This window comes from Cydia splendana, chromosome 26 (assembly GCF_910591565.1).
Source record: "Cydia splendana chromosome 26, ilCydSple1.2, whole genome shotgun sequence".
NCBI lineage: Eukaryota > Metazoa > Arthropoda > Insecta > Lepidoptera > Tortricidae > Cydia > Cydia splendana.
In genome coordinates this window covers 7195221-7217308 of record NC_085985.1, presented here as the reverse complement: position 1 = coordinate 7217308, position 22088 = coordinate 7195221, and the positions used below count along the sequence as shown (strand labels likewise).

At 39.2% G+C, this 22088-nt stretch overlaps 2 protein-coding genes across 3 annotated transcripts; both read left to right on the top strand.

Annotated features, from left to right (window-relative positions):
• Positions 1 to 5696: 5696 nt before the first annotated feature.
• Positions 5697 to 10050, top strand: LOC134803107 (zinc finger protein OZF-like). Of its 2 annotated transcripts, none has more exons than XM_063775815.1 (2): positions 5697 to 7858; positions 10017 to 10050. In XM_063775815.1, the coding sequence occupies exon 1, from the start codon at positions 5769 to 5771 to the stop codon at positions 7101 to 7103; it is 1335 nt and encodes a 444-aa protein (XP_063631885.1). In that variant the 5' UTR covers positions 5697 to 5768; the 3' UTR covers positions 7104 to 7858; positions 10017 to 10050. The 2 variants fall into 2 exon arrangements, 1 of the variants encoding a protein (XP_063631885.1); XR_010145939.1 differs by lacking the exon at positions 5697 to 7858 and adding an exon at positions 8654 to 9400.
• Positions 10051 to 15675: 5625 nt separating this feature from the next.
• LOC134803575 (uncharacterized) lies at positions 15676 to 18594 on the top strand. Its single transcript, XM_063776375.1, has 3 exons — positions 15676 to 15861; positions 17977 to 18118; positions 18473 to 18594. Exons 1-3 carry the CDS (start codon positions 15733 to 15735, stop codon positions 18592 to 18594), a joined length of 393 nt encoding a protein of 130 aa, XP_063632445.1. The 5' UTR covers positions 15676 to 15732.
• The last annotated feature ends 3494 nt before the right edge of the window (positions 18595 to 22088 follow it).

Genomic DNA, 22088 nt, shown 5'->3' with positions numbered 1-22088 from the left:
GTCAGCGGTTTTTTTTTGTACAATTTTGATTTGTACCATAATGGGCTACTTTTATCTCATTAAAAAACTCTCTAAAACAACATGAGTTCACTTTAAATGTTTAGGTTCAGACGAGTCCCCGGTCCCGCCGTGTGAAGACGGGCCGCCGGGCGAACATCTGTTACGTAGGTACACTTTTCTATTCTTATTATTATGTTCACTAAATGTAAAAGATAGTTGACTTAGGTATATCCATCTAAATTCTATATAAATCCTTATTCTCTCAGTCTCAGTCAGGAATATTCACTGGCAGTTATAATTTTTCGTATCACCACCGTGTCGGGCGAAGCAACGATTACGAATTTTACGGAATAACTCTCTTATAATTATTGGGACCTAAAGCTTCTCTATAGTTTGAGTTTTTAGCATTAGAACGAAGGTAAGCGATCTTGACATGTCTTTTTATTAAAAACCGGGCAAGTGCGAGTCGGACTCGCGCACGAAGGGTTCCGTACCATAATGCAAAAAAAAAGCAAAATAAAACGGTCACCCATCCAAGTACTGACCACGCCCGACGTTGCTTAACTTTGGTCAAAAATCACGTTTGTTGTATGGGAGCCCCATTTAAATCTTTATTTTATTCTGTTTTTAGTATTTGTTGTTATAGCGACAAAAGAAATACATCATCTGTGAAAATTTCAACTGTCTAGCTATGACGGTTCGTGAGATACAGCCTGGTGACAGCAGACGGACGGACGGACAGCGAAGTCTTAGTAATAGTAGTCCCGTTTTACCCTTTGGGTACGGAACCATAAAAATCACCATTGAAAAATTAGTCACAGGAAATTGTTACACTTATGAATCATATACGATCTTTTACATTCTTTTGCTTTCATAAGTAGGTAATAATAAACTGATTTTTAAAGCGTTTATCAATCTTTTTAGGGTTCCGTACCTTAAAAGGAAAAAACGGAACCCTTATAGTACTCGTTCGTCTGTCTGTCTGTCCGTCTGTCACAGCCCATTATCTCCAAAAATACTGGCCCAATTAATTTGAAGTTTGGTAAACATATGTAAATTCGTGACCCAAAGACGGAAATCGTACATAAACAAATGAATTTTAAACATGGAGGCCATTTTTGTGGGGTAAATGAGAAAATTAAAAAAAAAAATTTAAAACAATATCGTGTTACATATCAAATGAAAGAGGTCATTTTGAGAATTACAAATATATATTTTTAGTCATTTTAAAATAAGTAATTTAGAAATTATTTAAGAAAATAGCCAAAAAAATTACCATCCCCCTCCCCCGCATTTATCTCCGAAACTACTGGGTCTAAAATTTTGAAAAAATATAATGTAATGTACGGAACCTTTGGAACGCGAGTCCGACTCGCACTTGGCCGGTTTTTTTAATAAAAAGACACGTCAAGATTGTTTACCTTCTTTCTAATGCTAAAAAAAACGAACTATAGTAGCATTAGTAGAATTTGAGACAAATTTATGACCTACTTATTTACCCGCAGAAACTTACCTACATTTGTTATAATGCATTTTTATGATAGTTTATTGCATATTAATGACGTATCTTGTGTAACGCCATGTCTTAGAATGCTATACCTGGCGCAGGTATTATTGCATCATGGCTCACTCTCTTCTTCTTCTTCTTCTTCCGGCCTTGGAGTAGGAGATCCAGGATTAGGAGAGCCGACCCCAATTAGAAATGGGAATTTCTAATTGGGGTCGGCTCTCCTAATCCTCTTTCTCCAGAGATATCGTTTCTGGGTCGTTGCTGGATCTAAATTGTTACTGGAGAGATCCTTTTTAATAACTGACCATGTAGTAAGGGGTCTGCCACTGCCACGAGGATATGGTCCCGAAAAGTACAAAGTCCCGAGATGAAGCCTCATAAGGCTTAACGCACTTTTTGTCATGTGATCATCTGGTCTTCTCATGACATGGCCGTACCAGCGTAAGCGCGATTCTGTGACTTTGTCTTGTATTGGCCTGATCTTGTAGCTTCCGCGGATGTAGACATTAGGCACTTTATCGAGCATGGTCACTCCTGCGGCCCACCTAAGCATCCGCATTTCCGCCACGTGCACTCTGTTCAGCTGTAGCTTGGTAGTCGGCCAGCATTCCGCGCCATAGACCACAACAGGTCTTACTGCGGTTTTATAGACCTTGCCTTTTATTTTTAGAGGCATTCTGGGATCGCAGACGACACCTGTCAGGTCTCTCCATTTCTGCCAACCAGCATTTATACGGTGCGTTATGTCGGGTGTTATATCGCCGTTTCTTGACAGCATGCTGCCAAGGTACTTGAAGGAATCCACAGTCTTTAGGGTGGAGTTTTGCAGGCTAATGGTGGGTTGAGTAGTCGTCCCGGAGAAATTGCAGTACATGTGCTCCGTTTTCTCTCTGCTGATTTTGAGACCACTGTTTTCGAGGGACGTTCTCCACCTTTCAAGGTTTGCTTCCAGAATAGTCGGGTCTTCATCGATTAGGACGACGTCATCCGCGTATAAGATGCACCAAGGCGCAGGTTGTTGTATCACCAAGTTAAAAAGTAGGGGGCTGATTGCCGATCCTTGATGAACTCCGACCTCAACTTGGAACTCTTCGCTGGTCCCCGCAGGGCATCGTACCTTTGTAGAGACGCCTTCATACATGTCCTTTACAATATTAACATAGCACTCTGGGATATTTTGGGAGCGCAGTGCTTGCCAGATCAAAGGTATTGGAACGCGGTCGAATGCCTTCTCCAGGTCTATGAAGGCCATATGCAAGTCCTTTTTCTTTGCTCTGTAAGCCTCCATCAGTAATCGGATTGTATGAATAGCGTCGGTCGTCGATTTCCCAGGCACAAATCCACACTGGTTTTCTGTGATGGTGGTCAATCTCTGCATCAGTCTTTCATTAATCACCCGTTCCCAGATTTTAAAAGTGTGCGAAATCAACTTTATGGCACGATAGTTACTGCAGAGCCTGACATCTCCCTTATTTTTGAAAAATGGAACGAGTACACTTTTTCTCCATGCGTCCGGTATGCCTTCATGAGGGATTTTATTGAAAAGCATCTGAAGAAAACATACACCGGCGTCTCCCAGGCTCTTCCATAGTTCGACCGGAATATCATCGGGGCCTGCTGCTTTATTGTTAGCCGTTTTACCAATAGCTGTTTTGACTTCTGCGTGTGTCACTTCATTCCAGGGGCCAGCAATGCTAGGCAGCTCGGTAGTTGGGGCGCAGGGATATGTGTTATTTAGCAGCTCCGAATAATACTCTCTCCATCTTGTCTTTATGTCGTTGTCGAGCGTTAAGAGTACACCCTGTGAGTCTTTTATATATTTTATTGGCCCTGTGTCCTGGGTATCTCGGTGTCTTTGCTTAGCAATATTGAATAGTTGCTTCTCGTTGGTCGCGCTCTCCAGCTCAGTGTACAGTTTTTCCCTATTCGCAGCTTTAGCATGTGCCACTGCTCGCTTAGCATCTCGTTTTGCGTTTTGGTATGTGATTTTATCAGCGTCACTTCCTGTTTGTTGCCAGATTTTAAAGAAGGTCTTTTTGATCTGGATCTTTTCTTGTACATCTGGGTTCCACAGGGATGGGTATTTGCAGTGTGATGCGCGCTTTGAATCGGACGCGCTTCACTGCATAATATCGAATAAAATATTTATTCGCGATCGGCGTGACTAAGGTCGCTGCCCCGTACTTTTCGCGATGAGTTCACAACAACTCATAGCGAATGAATTACTGGCGTTTGTACAGAACGCCGTAGACACCATGGATGAAGTCAGCATCAGGCAGATCTGCAAATCAAGTTTCAGTGAAGACGACATTTGCAGTGGCAAGGCGCTGCTCTTCCAGACGCTCGGCAAAACTGACCAGATGCCATCCCGTCGGAGGGATGGCAGCGTGAAGAGTCTCCAGGACATAATAAAACTGTTCAAGGAGACCGATCCAGACGACGTGCCTGCCTTCGTTGCGAAGCGGCTAGACCGGTTACCTTTGATCACGTCGACGTCACCATCAGGCTGCTGAAGGACATAACATTCCTGAAGACGAGTCTGGCAGAAGTACAGGCTAAGTTAGAGGTATCTAATAATACCATCAGTGAGCTACGTTCCGAATTGGCGTTATTACGTAGCGCACATTCGGAATGGAGGTCAGATACCCCTAACATAGCCGTGTGTCACGTTGCGCAGAATGTGTCCATCGGCGGTTTTGAACCCGCGAATTTGGATGAGTCGGCAATTGCTGAGCAGGCGACCGCCGACCCGCGCCCCGCCGCCCGCCCGTGTACGTCACCGGAGACGCGCACGTCACGCGAGAGTACGTTAACCCCGAAACGTTCCTACGCTAGTACTGCCGCTAAGCCGCCTGCTGTGTCCAAACCTAAGCAGCGGCCGAAGAAAGGGGTGCAGAGCCTTCGTGATCCTGTTCACAAGGACCAATCACAGCCGACTCTAAGGGAGTCGCGATGTGACGAGGACGGTTTCAAGAAGGTGGAGAAGAGAAGAAAACCGGCTCGTCAGAATCAGTGTGGTACCGACTGGACCGAACCATTTGCTGCGTCCTGTAACACCGTCGACGCTGCTGTATGTGTCCCGTCTACATTACCTTACGAAGGTCGATGACATCGTAAAGTATGTGAAAACGAAGATCGGATTCATCCTGAGGGTCGCGAAGTTGGAATCTCGACACAATGCGAATTTTATTCGTTTTTGGTGAGCGTTCCGACTGACCATCTAGCGACCTTCACCAAGGAGGAGTTTTGGCCGAAAGGTGTCAAGTTTCGGCGGTTCCGCGGCCGGCTCCCTGACACTGCGGGGTTGCGTAATGCATCGCAACCATAATGGATATGTAGTGTTTAGTTTTTTAAAGTTTAGTTATAAAATATATTTTTATATAATATGTATGCTAGTTTTAAGGTATTTATGTATGGGCCATTAGTTGCCTGAAATAAAGATTTTCATTTCATTTATCGCGTCGAGCAGTTCCGTTAGATATCCCCAGATGTGCGGAGGCTTTTTCCGTGCAGAGGCGATGAAACTCATTCCAGATGCAGGTGGTGGTGTTAGACGCATCATGGCTCACTCTAATGTGAATATGTCGTTTCAGTGTCTTCAGCCGGCGAGTACGGAGTTAGCTCGGCGCCTCTGTCCCTGCGCTGTAGGCAGCAGCTCGCGCTGGCGTGCTCCGTGAGGCTCGAGCGCCTCCGCCACTCCCCGCGCGCGAGCCAGCCGTGTCCCGTGACGTCACACCGCAAGCCGAGCCCCGCCGGCAGTGTGCAGGACGTGACGTCACACCGCGAGCCGAGCCCCGCCAGCAGCGTGCTGGACGTGACGTCACACCGCGAGCCGAGCCCCGCCAGCAGCGTGCTGGACGTGACGTCACACCGCGAGCCGAGCCCCGCCAGCAGTGTGTTGGACGTAACGTTACACCGCGAGCCGAGCCCCGCCAGCAGTGTGCAGGTCGTGACGTCACACCGCGAGCCGAGCCCCGCCAGCAGTGTGCAGGACGTGACGTCACACCGCGAGCCGAGCCCCGCCAGCAGTGTGCAGGTCGTGACGTCACACCGCGAGCCGAGCCCCGCCAGCAGTGTGCAGGACGTGACGTCACACCGCGAGCCGAGCCCCGCCAGCAGTGTGCAGGACGTGCCCGCTCACACAGCCCAAACACACGATACTCGCCCTACGCACACCACACATAATTCTATTAGTTTAATCACACATCAACAACACCATATCGCACCACAAACGAATAAGAAGACCTACTGTTGCGACATGTGTAGTCAGCAATTTACGTCTAAATTTACTTTAATCCGACATATCAGAACACATAAACTGCTGGAACCTTATCCATGCGGAGTTTGTAAAGAAACATTTGCAAATATGTTAATATTGGATAAGCATTTAAGATTTCACTCTGCAGAGAGACCGCACGTGTGTGACGTATGCAACAAGCGATTCGCAACAAGAGCCACTTTAAATCAACATAGAAAAATTCACACTCTAGGGAAACTATACAAATGTAAAGAATGTAACAAGCAATTTACAAGAAAATGTAATTTAGAGACCCACAAAAGACTCCATAGTGACGTGAAACCATACAAATGTAAAGAATGTAACAAGCAATTTACACTAAAAGCTCATTTAAAGATCCACGAAAGAGTCCATACTGGAGAGAAACCATACAAATGCAAAGAATGTAACAAGCAATTTACACAAAAATGCCATTTACGGACCCACGAAAGAGTCCATAGTGGCGTGAAACCATACAAATGTAAAGCATGTGACAAGGAATTCACTCAAAAACATCATTTAGTTATCCATGAAAGAATCCATAGTGGAGTGAAACCATACAAATGTAAAGAATGTAACAAGCAATTCAGAGGAAGACCTGGTTTAAAGTGCCACGAAAGAGTCCATAGTGGCGTGAAACCATACAAATGTAAAGAATGTAACAAGCAATTCCAAGGAAGAAATGCTTTAAAGTACCACGAAAGAGTCCATAGTGGCCTGAAACCATACAAATGTAAAGAATGTAACATACAATTTATACTAAAAAATTCTTTAGTTATCCATGAAAGAATCCATAGTGGAATAAAACCATACAAATGTAAAGAATGTAACAAGCAATTCAGAAGAAGAAATGGTTTAATTTACCACGAAAGAGTCCATAGTGGCGTGAAACCATACAACTGTAGAGAATGTAACAAAAAATTCACACAAAAATCTTCTTTAGTTGTCCATGAAAGAATCCATAGTGGAATAAAACCATTCAAATGTAAACAATGTAACAAGCAATTTACAAGAAAATATCATTTAAAGATCCACGAAAGAGTCCATAGTGACGTGAAACCATACAAATGTAATGAACGTAACCAGCAATTAAGTCAAGAAGATAGTTTAGAGACAAATAAAATGAGTCACATCGGAGAGAAGCCGTATAGATGTGAAGAATGTAACAACCACTTTACATTAAAATCTGAATTAGAGAGACATAAAAAAATACACACCGATGAACAATCATACGAATGCGAAATATGTGAAACACTTTTTTTCGATGAAATAAGTTTAATGAAACATGTTGAAACACATATATCCAGGATACTATAACTTTGCTGTTTCGTAAAATGGTTTATAATTATAATAGCTCAGTTTAATGTGGTTAATCCATCGACAGAGGCGTAGCTATACGTAGTTGTTTTATTCTGATTCAGTCAACAGAATTTCACTCCACTGCTATTTACTTCACCATATTGCTAGATACATTTTCACAGACAAAATATCGTATAGTCAACCGGGTGAAGCTATGTATAATCTTATCTGTGAACCACATTTGTACATATAACTGTTTATAATGTTTCATATCGAATTGAAAAGTTATGGAGTCGAATTGAAGGAGTAAAACGCGGGGGTCTGAGCATACTGGGGGCCGATTTTTGAACACTCGAAAATCGGTGGAAAACAGCGAAATGCTACTTTTTGAAATACGAGTGATAGAAATTGGAAATCGTGTGGTATTGACCAGCTACTAAGTGTAGATGTAGAGATATTTCCACGGCGGCGGCCGGATCACAATGACGGACGCATTCTTTTTATGTTCCAAGGATTCTTTACAAAGGCTACGAGCCTTGTCCGGCGATGGGACTCCTTTAGTTGATCTACACAAGGCCCATAAAGGAACACTCTTGAAGGGCGCAGGCTCTCCGGGACAGTGTTTGTACAGTCAACCAACTTGATTCCCATAGGCCACTATAAAACCTTGTCTCTGTAACTACTATATAAATGACATACAACACTCAATAAGCACTGGCGTAGAGGATGAACAAGTGTTTCATTATGACATGGTTCTACATGTGGTGACCTAGGTGTCGCGAATTGACGCGATTCCATACATACAAATGTAAAGAATGTAACAAGCAATTCAGAGGAAGACCTGGTTTAAAGTGCCACGAAAGAGTCCATAGTGGCGTGAAACCATACAAATGTAAAGAATGTAACAAGCAATTCCAAGGAAGAAATGCTTTAAAGTACCACGAAAGAGTCCATAGTGGCCTGAAACCATACAAATGTAAAGAATGTAACATACAATTTATACTAAAAAATTCTTTAGTTATCCATGAAAGAATCCATAGTGGAATAAAACCATACAAATGTAAAGAATGTAACAAGCAATTCAGAAGAAGAAATGGTTTAATTTACCACGAAAGAGTCCATAGTGGCGTGAAACCATACAACTGTAGAGAATGTAACAAAAAATTCACACAAAAATCTTCTTTAGTTGTCCATGAAAGAATCCATAGTGGAATAAAACCATTCAAATGTAAACAATGTAACAAGCAATTTACAAGAAAATATCATTTAAAGATCCACGAAAGAGTCCATAGTGACGTGAAACCATACAAATGTAATGAACGTAACCAGCAATTAAGTCAAGAAGATAGTTTAGAGACAAATAAAATGAGTCACATCGGAGAGAAGCCGTATAGATGTGAAGAATGTAACAACCACTTTACATTAAAATCTGAATTAGAGAGACATAAAAAAATACACACCGATGAACAATCATACGAATGCGAAATATGTGAAACACTTTTTTTCGATGAAATAAGTTTAATGAAACATGTTGAAACACATATATCCAGGATACTATAACTTTGCTGTTTCGTAAAATGGTTTATAATTATAATAGCTCAGTTTAATGTGGTTAATCCATCGACAGAGGCGTAGCTATACGTAGTTGTTTTATTCGGATTCAGTCAACAGAATTTCACTCCACTGCTATTTACTTCACCATATTGCTAGATACATTTTCACAGACAAAATATCGTATAGTCAACCGGGTGAAGCTATGTATAATCTTATCTGTGAACCACATTTGTACATATAACTGTTTATAATGTTTCATATCGAATTGAAAAGTTATGGAGTCGAATTGAAGGAGTAAAACGCGGGGGTCTGAGCATACTGGGGGCCGATTTTTGAACACTCGAAAATCGGTGGAAAACAGCGAAATGCTACTTTTTGAAATACGAGTGATAGAAATTGGAAATCGTGTGGTATTGACCAGCTACTAAGTGTAGATGTAGAGATATTTCCACGGCGGCGGCCGGATCACAATGACGGACGCATTCTTTTTATGTTCCAAGGATTCTTTACAAAGGCTACGAGCCTTGTCCGGCGATGGGACTCCTTTAGTTGATCTACACAAGGCCCATAAAGGAACACTCTTGAAGGGCGCAGGCTCTCCGGGACAGTGTTTGTACAGTCAACCAACTTGATTCCCATAGGCCACTATAAAACCTTGTCTCTGTAACTACTATATAAATGACATACAACACTCAATAAGCACTGGCGCAGAGGATGAACAAGTGTTTCATTATGACATGGTTCTACATGTGGTGACCTAGGTGTCGCGAATTGACGCGATTCCAGATCAAAGGTGAGTGACAACCTTTAGCATGAGATTTTGACGTTGGTAACACTGTAGAGACAATTTTGGCGGGAGAGAGAAAATAACTTGACATTCTAATTTGAGGGAGTTGTGAGGAACGCGTTCTAAGCAACTTATTAGTTAGATAAAAGAAATTTAAGAAGAAGCTGTTATTGCTGTGTGTACAGATTACATATTGTAAGAGTATAGCCAGAAGATCAGCCTGGTGAGTGTTTATATTATTATGACAAGAGAAATACGTTGAGAGGTTATGTAAAAAGTAAGAACACTAACTATGGTGGAACGGGAAGGTCTATTGGGGAAGAGAGTAGAGAAATCGTGGTGGCAATGGGTCTGATCACTTTAGAGAGGAATATACCACAGAGTGTGGCTCTAGATCAGAAACATGGTGCCATCAACGACTCTCACTGATTGCATTTAGTAAGTTTATGAAAGCCATGAACCCCTCAACGTGAGTCACTCAAATACTTGTCGCTTATATGTACAATAGGAAAAACATGAAACTTGAATATGACAGGTTATATGTAATCATTCATCATAGGTACATAATATATTACAAGTGGCGACACTAGGAATCAAATTGGCTGACTGTAGGTACATATTTATTCTTGATCTCAATTTAATTTTAAACTTTTTCTAATTGTAATTCGACATGTGAGTAAGTTTTGTTTTAATTTTCGATTATAATTGTACATATAATTTTAAGTTTAATTTTAATTTTTGATCTCAATTTTAACTGTATAATTCTAATTTTATTTGACATGTAAATTGGCTTTATGAATAAATGAGTATGAGTATGAGTATGAGCATATGCGCGGTGACACACGTCATGTCATTTGCGGGTACTTTATATCAAACTAATGTACACAGTTTATATTATTATTAATTATACCGAGAGAAGCGTCAGTCATATTGTGGTCATATTACTCATATTGGTATTACTGTGTTATAGTCTTATTTCAGATTCGTTTTACTTTGTAATATAAATATGTTGACTGTATTGCAATAAAAAAGTCAATAATTATTAGGTATATGCGGTTTAGGCCCAGTTCTACAGATTTCTATTACAGATTCCCAATTCTACAGATTTTCAATTTTACAGATTCCCAATTGTACATAATTTCAATTTTACAGAATCTTAATTCTACATATTCACAATTTTACAGATTCCCAATTGTACATAATTTCAATTTTACAGAATCTTAATTCTACATATTCACAATTCTACAGATTCCCAATTCTACATAATTTAAATTTTACAGAATCTTAATTCTACATATTCCCAATTCTTCAGATTCCCATTTCCACAAACTCCCAATTTTACAGATTCCCAGTCAAACAGATTTCCAGTCCTACAGATTCCCAATTCTACAGATTGTCAGCACTTCAGACAATAATGTATCTACTACAGTAATAAATGTAACACAGCATTAGCACGGTCATATCTGAAAACATGTATACGATTTTCAATTTTACTCTAATATAGTATATTATAATTATAATAAATTTTATCGAAATCGTTAGAGCCATTTCCGAGATCCCTAAAATATAGGAATCCCTATGTATAAATAAATATTATTATAATAGCGCCTTTCTCTGGGAAGATAAAAATATGATAAGATATAGTTGGTCATACCAAATTGTCAGTCAGTAAGAACCAGGAAAACTAAACTCATCCTTTTATTTTGGATTCTGTAGCGATGAGAAACTGTAGAATTAAGAATCTGTAGAATTGGGAACCTGTATAATTGGTTATCTGTTAAATTGGGAATCTGTAGATTAGAGAATCTGTATAATTGGTCATCTGTTAAACTGGGAATCTGTAGATTAGAGAATCTGTAGAATTGGGAACCTGTATAATTGGTTATCTGTTAAATTGGGAATCTGTAAATTAGAGAATCTGTAGACATGGGCCTAAACCGCACGATTATGAAATGAACCGTCAAGTAAATTGGTTTACTATCAATTATTTGTTTTCTTTTTTTACCCAGACGCCACTAGGTGTGGTATTCATAGGGTTTAAGTATGAATATTGTAGATTGATATCTTAATTAAAGCGCGTCTTACTCGAGAAGGAAATATTGCATTCAGAAATAATATTATGTGGCTTTCCTTAAGTTATCTTATGCTCCGTGTACAGGAACCTTTTCCTATGGAAAGCCGCTTAAGTGATTGCGTAAATTATTTAGGAACTTTTCGAAAGACTGGCCACACGCACGAAATTACATGTGCAGCGCTATGCATTTGTAGAACGTAGGCTTGAGTCGGTCCTGAACTAAGAACTATTAAGAATGAAATCCCATCAAGGACCGAAAGGAACTAAATCTTTTTGCACGCTCTTAATCGGTCTTTAGGTCCTTTAGTTCAGTAGGATTCGAGAGCGCTTGACTGAGTGAAACGTAAAATGGACGGAACGAAACGGTTGTCAATGTCGCTGGCACGAGTGTGAACGAGATGAAAGAACGACGTGACACTCCTAAGCCCGTAAAATATGAAGGAAAATCAAATATATTTCGACATATTTGATATTTTATTAATTATGTTAAGGTGTTTTAATGTTTAATACCGACACATCGTATCGTACAAGTTGAATTGGATTCAGTTACCAAAGATTGGAAAGAAACCAATGAAAAATCGACTCCTATTCATTCCCGACTCTCAACCAAGGGCCCAACGTTTTCTGTTCTCTTTCACGTCGCAGCAACTAGTATCATTTCTCTCTCCTCGCTCTTCTAAAAATGCCGTTTGTCAAAAAAGGACAACCATACTGTTGACAAGGTGGACTTCAAATCAAGTGTTGCCTTTCTTGATGCGCCCAGGCTGTGTATGTGTGCGTAAAAGCGTATATGTTTGAAGCTTCAATATCTTCGTTAAACATAAACATAATTGAAATGCTAATGGATAATGATTATATTATAATATAATAATATAATTCAATTATTGCGGAACACCTATTTTAGGAGTTTGAAGCTTCAATATCTTCGTTAAACATAAACATAATTGAAATGCTAATGGATAATGATTATATTATAATATAATAATATAATTCAATTATTGCGGAACACCTATTTTAGGACGTATTCATGTATTTTAATTAAATATCTGAACTTTCCCTTGGTTCCCTGCTGGGGCGTGACTATAAAATTGTGATCTGATAACCACAATAAAGAATAAAAGCGTTTTTCGTAATTTTAGGTATCGTTAAGCCTTTGAAGTAAAATTAAAATTGCAAGAAATGTCGATAGTTTATCGATATGACTTTATCGACATGGCTACAGCAACGTGGGCCTCATTGTTAATCGTACACTAAACAAAAGTGGCAACAGTGACAGCTCGCTGAGACACCGTCTCTATATATTATAGTCTATGCTCTCAACGACCGAACTGTAGGGCTACCGCCAATACCGAAAATCGTCAATTGCGGGCATTTTTCTCTGTCACTCTAATTACGCCTTCATTGGAGTAAAAGAGTAAGATCCCCGCAATTTGCGAATTTCGGTTTTCGCGGTAGCCCCTCTGAACTAAAGGAACTAAAAGACCGAACTAGTTCGTTTGACCAATTGACCGAGAGCGGAGCGCTCTCTGTAGTGACCGAGCAGGCACAAGCCTAGTAGAACGACGTCCCGTTCCCACCTGTCATTCAGTACGGAAATCGGATGAAAATTTTAAATGACCATGCTTAAAGGCCCCTGTACACAATGGGCTAGTCTGGGGGACGCATTTATGCGTTAGAGGGAGCAAGTGATGTTGCTATCTCATTCTACCGCATGGCTGCGTCCCTTGGACTGGCCGGCACTGGCACATTGTGGCCTTAAGGTGTATCCAGAGTAGTCAATTTTTCCCAATCTGATTAAATTGCCCGACCGAATGAAGACGTGCGGACGCAAACGCCAATTTGGCTCGCTAAATTCAACCGCCTATAATTACCGATAAAATGAGGTGCGGACGCAAGGATACTATACTTGGTCAAGCAGATCTTGTCAGTAGAAAAAGGCGGCAAATTTGAAAAATGTAGGCGCGAAGGGATATCGTCCCATAGAAAATTTGAATTTCGCGCCTTTTTTTACTGGCAAGATTTGCTTGACCAGCTATAATTTGGGACGCCAGTATTTGCGTTCTGGGGCATTTTTTCAATTTAGAGGGGTCTAATATCACCATAAATCTAAAATTGGAGATTGACGCCAATTTCATTTCTGATCAAATCGGTCGATTTGATCATTCCGTCTGGATTCCGCTTTACAGCTCGCAGATAAAGTAAAGGATTCGTTTGTATCAAATTTCTGAACGCAACGGTTACGCTCCCGCGCACAGCTGTCACTGTCAACTCATAGCAATCATATCATAGTATCTTCTGAGCATGAAGTTATATTGTTTAAACTGGAGCGAGTTGTCAGTTTTTTTGCCATACTAATTTGAACCTTATCACCGAGACAGAATGTTGTTCGTACCAGACTAGAGAAAACGGTCCACATGAGATAGAAAAACCCGAGCCCTGTGTCTCACTCGCACATGTTGCCAATGTTAAAAAGATACCATTTTGGTAGAAATTATATCAATATACTACTGAAATTCATTACCTTATACTATTTTAGTGCTATATTCCAATTACAGTTCTGATATATTTTAAGTAATTTGTTAATTATTATGATGTTAATATTATTAACTGATTAAGCCAAGCATGTGCGCAACAAAAAAAACAGTAAATTGAATATGGTAGAAATTGTAGTAACTTTGAATATTAATTGGTATCCCCAACTTGATGACGATTAGGCTGACTATGATGTCGGTACGATTTGGATCGGTCTTACAAAATTGTTATTTCATACTTAATGTAAAAATAACTTTACCTAAATAGTATACTAATAAATAAATAAAGATATACTTATTTCGGCATGTTTAATTATTCGGTTCACGTAATGAGAGCTACATAATTGCCAAAAATTAAATCCGAAGTCCTTGGACATTACAGACTCATATTTATACATAATATTTAATTACTGGAACGTTAATTCTAACTATTTATATATATGTAATCGATTCTATATAGGTTGGGCCGACATTTCCGTCAGTATACAAAAGCGGCAAATTTGAAAATGTTGTTCCAATTACAGATGTACGATGACGCTTACCCTTAAAGAATAGCTAAAGTATGCAAAAGGGAAGTCATCACGTATATGAACACACCATGAGTATGATATTGATAGTGATCGCTATTTTGTTAAATCATGAATTATGAAGAGCATAAATAGTGTAGAATGCCGGCTTACACAGTTAAATGTAAGTTATTATTTCGTCGTGTGCTAATATTTTATCATTTTAGTCAATAATCAAGATAATTTCGTGTAAAAACATAAATTGTTACGCTACGCTAGGGCTTGACAAAATGACTAGTATCGATAACCAGTGGGCATAGTAATAATATAAATTTATTTGCGTTGCAAGTGTTGAAAGTAGGAATTAAATTCGCAACGAGTGGTGATAAATTAAAACACGACGGAAGGCAGCGTTTTTAATCGATACGATTTGCGAATTACCAAGTACAACTACAACGTTTTACCCGACCCTGGATATCTGTCTCGCTCTCTCTTATAGCTGTCTTTGATAGAAATAAATAGAAATAGAAAATATTTATTTGGCGTACAAAAACATACCTACATTACGGTAAGTACAACATAAAGTTCACAATACAGTAAACATACACCAAATAGGATGCCGCTCAGCATAAGCAGTGTCTGTAAGACACTACGCTGGTTTTCACCCAATACGTACGATGGACGTACGGTGGACCACCTTCCTCACAATCAAGCATGATCGCATTGATCGCGATCCAATACGCCCATCCCATCTGTAACAGCTTTTATAACGACTAAAAGCTTTATAACGACTAAAAGCTTTATAACGACTAAATGAAGTAAGGTTGTGTGAAGCGTTTTACAGAAGAGAAAAAAACTATATCCATCTCTTTTCTGGGGCAATTATACTAGCATAGGGAAAATACAGTATGATTCTCTGTGATTATGCACGAATGAGAAAAGATCTCGGCCAAACTATACATTCCATCTTATGCTAATATCCCACATTCATATGACTTATGGTCACCCTAATTAGAAAGAGATGGAGGGCTCAGGTTTGACCTCTCATGTGGACACACTTTTTGGCCAGTGTACACTATCCAGTTTACTCTCTACGTCCGTGCTTCTGAGTAGGAAAGCCACGAAAAAATATCTTCTCTTTTTAGAATTTGTGATAAAATCGGTGAATAGAAGAGCGTTTTAAAGTACTAATGTGATGGAATCTATAAATCAGTGCCACTGCTGCCTGCAGCGGCCTTCGGCGAAAGATTTGAGGACACCGTACACTCGTCTCGGCATAACGGAAATATACTCGGTCATGATCGAAGAATGCTTTGTAATCAAAGTAAGTAACGACGCAGAATATTTTCATTGGCTGAAATCTGCTGTGAGTAAAGACCCTTGCCGCTATGTTTACTATTATTATTTTTTACTCAGGATCAACTAAACGTAAAGCTGTAAAACTAACCTCAAAAAACTTGTATCAATATGGTATTATTACAAGTTCTACTTAATAATATACTCCCAAATAAGAATATATTCTGTAGAAAACTTAATTAAGCCTATAAAATTACCTAAACATACTAAACTAGTAGCAGCTTTAGGTTTGTTCATATTGTTAGTTAACACTTTCGCAACCAGGCAAAATTTCAAACAATACCCCAGAAACCGACAGTACTCGCTAGTCGGGCAACGACGTGCAACTCAATGCCGCACGCCGCGAACCCGCTAGTCGGGCAAGCGGCGGACGCTCAGGGCTATGCAAAGTAACTTTCGTATAAGTACGTGGATAAAATTAAATCTGCTGTCTCATCTGTTTAGGCCATCCGTTTTGTTCTTCTCCTAATTCTAACTTCTATTGATACATACCCGTGTATACAATTTCACGTAACCAACTAATAAGAATTTTTATATTGTGTAATCGCATTAGGTAAAGTAAATAAAAATACAAAGTGAAGTAATAAAATATAATAATCAACTGTACCAACTTTTCGACCACATAATAATCAGAAGACTTACAATTTTTTCTGTTAGTGGCAGTGGCAGCCCTGAGGTAGTGAAGATGCAATGCTTGCCCGCCTGTCGGGCACTTCGGCGTCGCGTGTAGGTTTATAGTCTTGCCCGACTAGCGGGTATGCCGGCATCTGAGTAAAGTTTACGAGTGCCCGAGAGTCGGGTACGCAGTGTCGCATGTGTTAAGTTGTTCCTCTTTTATAGAAATCTGCGGATAGCTGCTTCATTGAAGGATCTTCATCTCTTATTGACAAAAACTACGCTAGTTCCATCTCTTACTTATAAATAACATAGGACACTATTGTTGTTGTTGATTCCTGAACTAACATCTTAATTTTCTATAAATAATCTTTTCTTTGTTTTAAATCATATTCTATATAAGAAAAAGCACAGCTTTTCCACTTATTTTTGGCAGTTTGTACAAAAATTGCACAGTGATATTTAGAAGGCAGCTGAGTTTTGGGTGTATAATAGTTTATATGTAACATTTTTACTTAACAACATACAAATCAGCTTGACTCAGTTTAGCTGTTAAGTCCATAATTTACATTCACTAATAATTACTAATAATTTTCATTTAGAGATGGGCCGAATATGGAGTTCTTACTGAACCAAATGTTCAGCTGAATATGAACATAAGAAAACTTGCCAAATAGTGAATATTATTATTTATTATTTTATTTGATACACTAGCAGCTCTTAGAGCTGATGCGTGTATATCGAAGCACTTGTATTTTATTTTGCACTTTTTAAAGTTCTAAAATGTGCATCCAGTCTATTTTTAAAAGTGTTGACCGACGGTGCACTAACAACAGTTTCTGGTAGAGAGTTCCACACATTTACCACACGATTCGGCAAGAAGTGTTTTCTAGGGTTACTAGCACACGGAGGTTTGACAAGTTTTTTAGAGTGTCCTCTCAACCTTACATTCTGACTTGATGTGTATAGGTCTTTAATATTTGGAACATTGTAGTGACCGGACAAGATTTTGTAAGTCTCAATAAGATCGCCTCGCTTCCTTCTGTCCTCCAATGTTGTAAGACCTAATTCTTGAAGCCGTTCTTCATATGGTATGTCTTTCAATGAAGCAACCATTTTAGTTGCTCTTCGCTGAACTTTTTCCAGTAATGTGATATCCTTTTTAAAGTAGGGGGACCATATCTGAAAAGCATACTCAAGTAAAGGACGAAGATATGAAAATATATAATCATTCAGAAATATATTCTAATAAATAGTTCCTTAGTAATAACATGGAATGCTTTCCGGATCATATACAGCATAGAATTTGCTCTCTTGGTGATTTTGGTGATATGTGTGTCCCATTTCAATTCCGATATTCCGCCCATATCTACCTCAGTTAAACAGTAGCCCTATAACTTTGCTGTGAGTCTTGTGTGCCAAGAATACAGACATAAATTGGCAGAAACAAATATACTACATTTTGCAGCTGACACCAAGCAACAATGGCAAGAGTGGTATCTGCGAGGTGTGTCTGGGGCGGCTGCGGGAGGCGTGCCACTTCAAGATGCAGGTGCAGCACTGCCAGGCCGAGCTGCAGGAGAGGTTAGAGGGAGGACTGAGGGTCAAAGGTAAATATTAAGCTTGATATCAAGTTATTTGGAATCACAGTCCCATTATCATCATTTCAGGATGTGATGATGGCATTATGGAGAAATCGAGGGAATACTTCAATGTTATAGGCATTAGGCACACCTATAGTGATCTTCAATTGTGTATTTTTATAGTAATTTATGCATACTCGTATTGTTTGGTGCCAGCAATTCATTCTGAGGCTATTTATCACATATTTAGTTACTTTTGATTGCCATATATCAAGGAAATAGATTCAACACGAATATTTGGGAAAATACCGCCAAATATAAACTGTTTCTGATGTTTACTTTAGATACTTGTTTAAAACTTTATTACATGTTATATTTTAGATGAGGAAGACTTTGTTGGACCACCTGAAGATGGCGCGTGCAGCGAGCCTTTGGAGCCGTCTCTACGTAAGTATCTAAAGTGGTATTCAGAACTTGGTAGCATAAATTGGCAGCAGTTATAAAAGGAAACGAATTGAGCGCTACTTACAGGAAGGCGTGCAGCTTCCATACCGAGTATTATTTGATATATTTTCAATTGCTCATATGTGAACAAAACCATATCCGGGTTTAACCTTTTGAACGCCAAACGGCGCATCCATTTGCCGTGCCACTGACGCATCCATTTGCCGTGCCACTGACGCCAGGGGGGTAAAATTTAGTTTTGTGAATAAATCTATCTATCTATCTATCTAGCCCCTTTGTTCTGAGTTAGAGTATATCTCTAAGCTCAGTGTGCCGCTTGGCAAAGGCCTCCTCTAGCTCTTTCCATTGAGGTCTGTCGTGGGCCACTCTTCTCCAGTTCGGGCCCGCTGTGAGTCTGAGTTCATCCTCCCATCTTGTTCGAGGTCTCCTCTGGCCTCTGGCTCCGTGTACAGCCTCTTGGGTACCAATCCGTTACAGTCTTACACCATTTCTCCCGCCTGTCTCTCAGCATGTGGCCAGCCCATCTCCACTTCTGCTGGTCTATTTTGGTGAGTATGTCGGTCACTTTTGTTTTTTGTCTTAGGTCTTCGTTTCTCACATTGTCCAGTCTGCGTGTTCCCGTCATACTACGTTCCATAGACCTCTGGCAGTACTTAAGCCTATCTCGGTGTTCTTTGTTGAGTGCCCATGTCTCACATCCGTATAGTGATGGGTAGGACATCAATTTAAAATGAGTTTGTATGAGTACCTCATTTTCTAAAATGAGGTGTTACAATGTCTTACTTCAAATGAGGTGAGGTACTAGCATATATTCAGCGTCGACTATTCCATTAACTCCAACGGCGACAAAAATATTTAATGTATATACATATTTATGTATTCATCACTTCCTTTATAAATAAATAAGTAGTAATATTTAATTGGAGTGCAATTCTGGAGGTTAAGAATAGAACTTTTAGGAGAAAGATAATTTTAGAATCAAACTAAGAACATAAAGTACCTAACTTAATTTGCTGCTTTTATGAAACTTGTTCTAATGTAGCTCTTTTTTATTGTTAGATTGTTTAGACCTCCTCCTTGCTACTTGATATAATTTTAAGTATAATAATCACTAGCGACCCGCCCCGGCTTCGCACGGGTTAGCAAATTATACACCTAAACCTTCCTCAAGAATCACTCTTTTGATAGGTGAAAACCACATGAAAATCCGTCCAGTAGTTTTTAAGTCTATCGCGAACATACAAACAAACCCACAAACAGACAGACGCGGCGGGGGACTTTGTTTTATAATATGTAGTGATATATTTCATAAGTACCTATTAACCATAAAACTACCACATTTTTAACAAACTAAGGAGAACAAATTCAATATTTTCACTAGTCATTATTATATAGAAGTGACTAACTTACCACCTCAGATAATTTAACAGTAATATCATCAATATGATAATAAACAAAGCACCATTCGCGCCTGCCGCACCGGCTACATTTACACTTCATTTTTTCATGCAAAAGACACCAAGGAAGATCCGCGGGTATATTTACTGGCAAAAACTATGTCCATATTTTGTTATGATTATAAGAATTATCACTAGGTATTAGGTATTAGAGAACTAAAATTAACTAGGTAGTGAACGAAGTACGAACAAAATAAATATAAATATGTCATAATCATAACTTGACAGTTCGAAGTCGTTTGTTTACAAAGAATGTTAATAAAAAGTATTGCAAATTCAAATCGGTATAATTTACATCTACATTTTTATTTTACCTATGAAAATTATACTTACTTTTTATTTAATAAACTTGAAACTTATTGAAATTATCATAAATTGTGAACGCTACCGTATTATATTTCAATAATATTTAAGTTACTTAAGGGATTTCTGTTTCTAAGCAAGCTTCGTAAATGCCCGCCTGGTATACAGAGGGCGTACCGCGAACCAAGTTCGTCATGTTGCCTTCCTGTCACACTTACGTACGAATTTACAAGTGCGACAGAGAAGCAACACGTCGAAATTCGTTTTGAGACTGATTTCTCGCGCCATTTTGACACGTAAGTTAGGATCAAAAAGGCGTAAGATGTATGAAAGCTTGCAGCGCTTACGCTTGTTGTCTTTCGTGTTTAATTTTTAACGTATTTTCGGTGGTGACGCGAGGCGATATTGAAGTACGGCGCGTGTCTGTCTCACTCCCTCTTTGGGTATTTCTAATTCATTGTTTCATTTTGAAAGGATTGAGGTGTTCATGTCACAGAGAGGCGGTGAGTGGTACAAACTCAATGCTTTTCTCGGTGGACCTTTTGTCGTTGCAATAAGGTTTGTAGTTCGGCAGTTGACAGTGTGGACCATTACGTCCATTACTCGTTTCTTCATTTGAGTTTTGAGTGTCGGCGAGCGGGCGAGCACCTCGAGCGCCTCGCGCGATCCAGGGACTCTCTTGCGAGGTTATGAGGAGCGTATGAGTTTTGAAGGTCGCGAGTGAAATTGAAAGGATAAGAGTTTTTTTAAATTTGAAGTGTGTGAATGATTTGTGTGGCAAGAGGTGTTTGTGATGCGCGCGAGTAAATGAGTAAAATGAATAGAGGAGTGATGTAAGACATTTTTGCGGTATGAAGTACTGCGACAAATTAACAAAATGAGTGGTACAAATGAGGTGCCTCACGAGTGAGCGACTCAACACTACATCCGTATGTAATGCAGAGTAAGATACATGTGTTGAACACTTTCCTTTTTATGGTAATGCTGAGATTAGTGGACTTCATAACTTCTTTCATGGACCAATATTTTTTCCATCCATTGGTTATTCTTGTATTTATTTATTTGCTAGTGAGGTCTACCGGAGATCAGAGTTGGGCAAAAATTAACTGGAATAAGAATAAGAATAAAAACAGAAATTTTATTCTTATTCAAATCGATTTGAATTAGAATAATTCTTGCACTAGTTATTTTAGAATAAAATTAAGGTGAATAATTCATGTGACTTTTATTTTAAATGCGGAATAAAAAACAGAATAATTATTCTAGAAGTGAGGCTATTCTAACTAAGGTTTTATTCAATTAAAATGTTATTTAGAATTAAGTTAATTTTTGTAGTACAATTGGTTATATTTTGTAAGTTGATTTTCACCCTTCTATATAACTCGGATTGATGTGATATTTGTTACTTTAGTTTAGGTATAGTACACATTGAAGAGTTCCGCTATACACTATCTAGTTCTATCATCCGATCAGGGTGCTTAGCCAACATGCCAAACGTTGACGCTCCGTAGAGTTGCGCATAGTCTCTCTCTATCACTCTTACATATTAGTGCGATAGAGAGACAGATAGCGTTTCGTTGTCGTAGCACTCGTGCCGCAAACGTTTGGTGCCTAGCTAAGATGCCAATTTTTGTTTTTAATTTAATAACCAAATCATTAGGTACAATTTAGCTGTTTTTAGCGCTTTCTGTCTCTATCACTCTTACATATTAGTGCGATAGAGAGACAGAGATAGCGTTTCGTTGTCGTAACACAAACGATTGGCATGTTGG

What these genes read in the sequence shown, in the direction of transcription:
- LOC134803107 (XM_063775815.1), top strand. Translation starts at nt 5,769, where the DNA reads ATGTGTAGTCAGCAATTTACGTCTAAATTTACTTTAATCCGACATATC.
- LOC134803575 (XM_063776375.1), top strand. Translation starts at nt 15,733, where the DNA reads ATGGAATCTATAAATCAGTGCCACTGCTGCCTGCAGCGGCCTTCGGCG. An exon ending in AAGAATGCTTTGTAATCAAA is followed by an intron (nt 15,862 to 17,976) that starts GTAAGTAACGAC and finishes TACATTTTGCAG; the next exon opens with CTGACACCAAGCAACAATGG. An exon ending in GGGAGGACTGAGGGTCAAAG is followed by an intron (nt 18,119 to 18,472) that starts GTAAATATTAAG and finishes GTTATATTTTAG; the next exon opens with ATGAGGAAGACTTTGTTGGA.